The sequence below is a fragment of the Tiliqua scincoides genome, chromosome 1, assembly GCF_035046505.1.
Source record: "Tiliqua scincoides isolate rTilSci1 chromosome 1, rTilSci1.hap2, whole genome shotgun sequence".
Lineage (NCBI taxonomy): Eukaryota > Metazoa > Chordata > Lepidosauria > Squamata > Scincidae > Tiliqua > Tiliqua scincoides.
The window spans coordinates 207,195,224-207,200,311 of record NC_089821.1 but is presented as its reverse complement, the minus strand read 5'-3'; the positions used below and the strand labels follow the sequence as shown (position 1 = coordinate 207,200,311).

At 50.0% G+C, this 5,088-nt stretch overlaps 1 protein-coding gene across 1 annotated transcript; it reads right to left on the bottom strand.

Annotated features, from left to right (window-relative positions):
* Positions 1 to 34: 34 nt before the first annotated feature.
* TCF21 (transcription factor 21) lies at positions 35 to 4,357 on the bottom strand. The gene is made up of 2 exons (XM_066611210.1): positions 3,846 to 4,357; positions 35 to 803 (listed from the first exon to the last, which is right to left on the bottom strand). The coding sequence occupies exons 1-2, from the start codon at positions 4,266 to 4,268 to the stop codon at positions 714 to 716; spliced, it is 513 nt and encodes a 170-aa protein (XP_066467307.1). The 5' UTR covers positions 4,269 to 4,357; the 3' UTR covers positions 35 to 713.
* Between the last annotated feature and the right edge of the window lie 731 nt (positions 4,358 to 5,088).

Genomic DNA, 5,088 nt, shown 5'->3' with positions numbered 1-5,088 from the left:
TTCTCTCTCTCTCTCTCTCTCTGGAAGCCACTGCATGCTGCTTTTCTAGCCCCTAAACCACTCACCATCCCCCAAAAGCACACGGTCTTCTTAATTAGAAAAATAAACATTTCATAATCTGGGGCTTTGCATCGTGATGCATCATGCCCTCTTAAAGTTTCCTTGTGTGTAGGTGAACCATTACTTTGACAAGTAACAAGATCCTCTTTTTAACAGAATAAAGAAAACATCGCAGCAGTGTGTGTTATTTTGGGTTTTTTTGTTCTTTTAAGGATGATTTTTTAATTCACACAAAATATAGCAAAATCTGTCTGAAGAAAATATATCCATAAAATTTATTTTAATGTGAGTTCTTTTAGAGAGATGTGACTATCGGAATAATGGATTCTAGGAATTGCTGTCTTCTTCAAAGTAGGGTACACAAAGACAGAGAGTGGCAAAGTCGGGTCGGATCCAGAAAATGGCACTTGAACCAGCAAGGCCTTGTTGCAGAATATTCAAATATATACAAGTTAATAAAGTTAAATATATGCACTTTAGTGTGCTAGGATTTTTTTTGGAGGGGGAGTTTTTTGTCTCCTCTTCGGTTTCAGCGTTCTTTCATGGGGAGGCAATCTTGCTGTCTCCATTTGTCACCCTCCAGCATTCTCACACACACACTCACACACGCACACACGAAGAAGACTGGCTTTCCCGTGCTGGAAAATCCAGGGTCAGGATGCTGTCGGACCACACAGCCGAGCTGTGTTCACTGCTTCTTTCAGGTCATTCTCTGGTTTGCCAGCAACCATGAAGGGCCAAGTCTATAGCCAGGGTGAAAAAGAGAGAGAGGGAGGGAGAGAAAAAGAGTAAAGAAAGGACATGGGAGAGAGAGAGAGAGAGGGAAAAAAAATCAGCATGATTCAAATGTTGTGGCACTTAAACTGTGATAAAGCAGAGCCAACTGCCAGAATTTCATAGACTACCCAGGTGTTCTTTTTAAACAATGAGAAGAAGTGGTTCGACTAGACAGCTACTGAGCGTAACCAGGTTCTTAAAATGGCTCCACCGTATTACACAGAGTTCCAGCGCAATCTTAAAATGCTTCACTGCACAAAGGCTTCACCCCCCCCCCGCTCACTCTTTTGCGCACACTCTCTATAATCATAATTCTCTCTAATCCTCAGGGTAATGGGTCACACTTTATTCTTCCTAGATACCAGTACATGTCATGTTTGATAGAAATGATAATATTTTTCAAAACATATGTCATTAATGTCACAAAGGCATATTGTGGCAGACAGATAAAAAGCTGTCCATTCTCTTCTGGGTTATGTCAAGGCACGGCTTCCCCCACTGTTGCTTTGTTTTGAAAATGATAACAGTTCTATCTCTTTCTAAAAGCGTTTCAGAACCAGAGATTTTGTTACTCTTTTATTATACACTTTGACTTTCCATAGCCCCCTAAGTTGCACTGAGGTCAAGAGCCTTTTTGATGACCGTATGTCCAATGTATCAGTTTAAAACTTTAGAATTCTATTCTAGCCATCTCATTTTGTCTCTGGATAAGCAATCTCACTATTTTAGATTTTTAAAAATAACTACACAGTGCTTACATTTTAATTAAAAATCTCCCCAACCAATCTGTTGCTCTAAGATGGCGATAACGATATAATGATAGAACCATGTTTGTGAGGTATTTGCCTGTCAGCTTACCAAATCAATAATAACCTTAACGCTTGCCAATATAATTAATAGCCTGATTGTTATCAATATCTACAGAATCGCTTGCTATTATTACTGAAATTGTTGTAACATATATGACAATAATTAAAATGTATTTTAATTAGACAACAGCCCCACCCAGGTCACTTGGTGCCTACCAAGCTGTCCTCTTCATTTCTCCAGAGCGACAATATTGATAACAAAAGGAGAGAAATAACTGCAGTTCTTCCACTGAACTTGTGCCCTTGAAAGAAAGTGGTTCTTTGACCATCTAAACTAAGTTTAGACTCTAAATCTTCTCTCTCTCTCTCTCACACACACACACACACACACACACACAGAGAGAGAGAGAGCAAGAGAGCTCTTTGTGATGTTAATGCACTCCCACCTTTTTAAAAAATTATCAATTGTGGAAGTTGAAGAAATAACAGCCTTTAGCTAAACACACATGAAATGATGTTTTGCCTCCTGACCTCCGCATCCTGTACTCCTAATGGGAAAAGATACGCAATCCACCATCCTATTCACAAAAACACCAGTTATGTTTTGTTGGTGGTTCCCCTTTCTCCAGATTCTAAACCCAGTCCTTGAAATCAAGAGTGGAATTAGAGAAGGGGCTTTATCGCCTCCTTTCATGAACTTATAATTTACAAAAAGAGAATCTTGGAGACAGAATTTAGAAATGAACAGACAGCCATAGGCTGCGGATTAAGGCTGCACTTCGATCCACACTTACCTGGGTGTAAGCCCCTTTGGCTATAATAGTACTTACTTCTGAGTAGACATGCACAGGCTTGGGCTCTGACAGCCCAATCCTAAGCATGTGTAATCAGAAGTAAGTTCCATTCTGTTCAATGGGGCTTACTCCCAGTTAAGTGTGGATAGCAGTGCAGCCTAAACTAGCACTCTGTGTGCCTCAAATTGCATCTCAAGCGCCTAGCAAGAACTTGAAGGGCTCCAATAAGGGACATTCAACAAACGGATTCCGGATTCCTGGGTTTGGCGCCTTAGTTTTCATTCCTCGGGCACTTTTCTGGCTCCAACCCAAGGGGTAAAGGTGGCGAGGGAAGCGAATCTCTTCCTCCGATGGATCCGGGTCCGGGGGAGGGTAGCCGGAGTCTCGAAAGAGTTTCCCAAGTCTAGTCCTGAGCGGGAGTAAGGGGGATAAAGTCCTGGCCGCTTGAATGATGCCCACTTCTGGAGCCTCCTCACTAGGCTGCGATCCTGGCCAGACTCCTTCCCAGCTGCACACTGGGGGACCCCCAAGGAGAATCCGTCCCAGGTACCCCAGGGTGCTGTGGTAGACCACATCAACTGTGGTCCAAAGGAGGACTGGTCCCCAAACCTCTGACTGCAGGTGGGGAGAGCCCGTTTGGAAAGAACACATGTGAACCCCGGAGCGTGGTAGTTACTCCGAATTCAGGGAGGAGGGGCGCCACCCGGCGAAGCCAGGAGCTGCCAGCCGCCCTGGAAGCCTTGTTCTCCGCCACTGCGCCTGGACAGCTTGGCGAGACTGCCTGGCTGGCCCACGCAGGGGACTGCCTGGGAAAGCGAGGGCGCTCGTTCCCTGGCTTCTTTCCGCAGACTCCGCGTCGGTTTCACATGCCAGTCCTAGCCGTGTCTGCTCAGAAGCAATGCCCACTATACAAAATGAGGCTTACTCCCGGGTAAGTGTGTCTAGGACTGCAGCCTCACAGCCCAATGCTATGCGTGTCTACTCAGAAGTAAGGCCCGTTATAGTCATTGAGACTTACTCCCAGGTAAGTGTGGCTAGGATGGCAGCCTTAGAGCTCACTCATATGCATGTCTACTCAGAAGGCCCATTATAACCAATTTGGCTTACTTCCAGGAAAAGCACGTCTAGGATTGCAGCCTCCCAGCCTAATCCTATGCAGGTCTACTCAGAAGTAAGGCCCATTATAGCCAATGGGACTTACTCGCAGGAAAAGTGTGTCGAGGATTGCAACCTCACAACCCAATCCTATGCATGCCTACTCGGAAGCAAGTCCCATTGCAGTAGATGGGACTTGCTCCCAGGCAAGTGTGGCTAGGAGGGCAGCCTCAGCCCCCTGTTTCCAGGAGCGCGCCTGGCCCAGCCTGCCCGCACCCTCCCCGCAGCCGCCGCCGCCGGCCAGGCTCACCAGGTTGACGGGGTGGATGTAGCCGTTCTCGTACTTGTCGCTGGCCAGGATCTGGCGCAGGTGGGCGATGTAGCTGGAGGCGAGGCGCAGCGTGTCCAGCTTGGAGAGCTTGGTGTCCGGCGGCACCCAGGGCAGCGTGGTCTTCAGCCGCGAGAAGGCCTTGCTCAGCACCCGCATGCGGGCCCGCTCCCGCGCGTTGGCCGCGTTGCGCTGGACCTGCTTGCCCTCCTGGCCCGCCCCGCTCGGGGGGCTCTTCTTGCCCGGCGCGGCGCGCTTCCTCTTGCCCGGGCGGCCCTTAGGCGGAGAGCCCAGCCCGTCGCCCTCGAGGGCCGGGCGCGGCAGGGGCGAGCCGCGCTCCCCCTTCAGGCCGGCGCCGCAGCCCGGCGCCTGGTCCTCGGCATCGCTCAGGGAGCCCGTGGACATGGCCGGGGGTGGCTGGCCCCGGGGGGCGGGCGTCCCCTCTGCAGGCGTCCTCCCTGCCTGCTGCCTGGGGAGGGCGAGCGGCAGGCAGGCAAGCGCGGCGCTGGGGAGGAAGTTCGGTGGGCGGCGGGACCTGGACGCCTTTATCTGGGGGTGGTGGAGAGGCGGGCCGGCCGGGTGGGCGGCTGCGGCCCAGGGGAGGGGCCTCCCAGGGGCCGGACCCCGCGGACACCCAAGAGGGACTCCCCAGGTGGGCAGGGCAAGCGCCTCCATCCTGGCCACTGCCCGCTTGGCACACTCTGGGTGGTCGAGAGGTGGGTCTGAGTTGGGGGGGCTGAAGAGGTGGCAGTTGGGGGGGCTGTGGTGGTGCCTAGTAGTAGGGGTCTCATATTTCAATAGGCAAGTGGGAAGATCTCTCTCTCCTTCTCTCCCCCTCCGTTCCAATGGTGAACATCGTTTCCTTTAGTTTTCTTAAGTTTTTACAAGAAAATACTGATCTTTTGAGCGCACTTGTTCTCCTTGCTTAACTTAAGCCATTTCTGTCCAACGTTGCATTTACGCAACAGGGACCAAATGTGTACGCCTGGGGGCCAGGCAGAAATGAGTTAAAGCACAGCATCACAAGTGATCTCAGTACTTACAACAACCCTGCAAGGTGGGTCAGACTCAAAGAGTACAGAGGGGCATTGATTCAAACCAGGGGCTTGTAGAACTTGCACACTGGCTTCTTGACATAGGATTCTTCTTCAGGCGGACACAACTCTTAAGAGGCTGAAGGGAAGCAAGTCAAGGGCTAGTACCATTGGTTTAGGGAACATGCTAC

Bases quoted from the DNA above. Each gene is read 5' to 3' on its own strand.
- TCF21 (XM_066611210.1), bottom strand. From the start codon at position 4,268: ATGTCCACGGGCTCCCTGAGCGATGCCGAGGACCAGGCGCCGGGCTGC. The intron at 804-3,845 runs GTGAGCCTGGCC...CCCTGGCTATAG, and splicing joins ACATCCACCCCGTCAACCTG to ACTTGGCCCTTCATGGTTGC.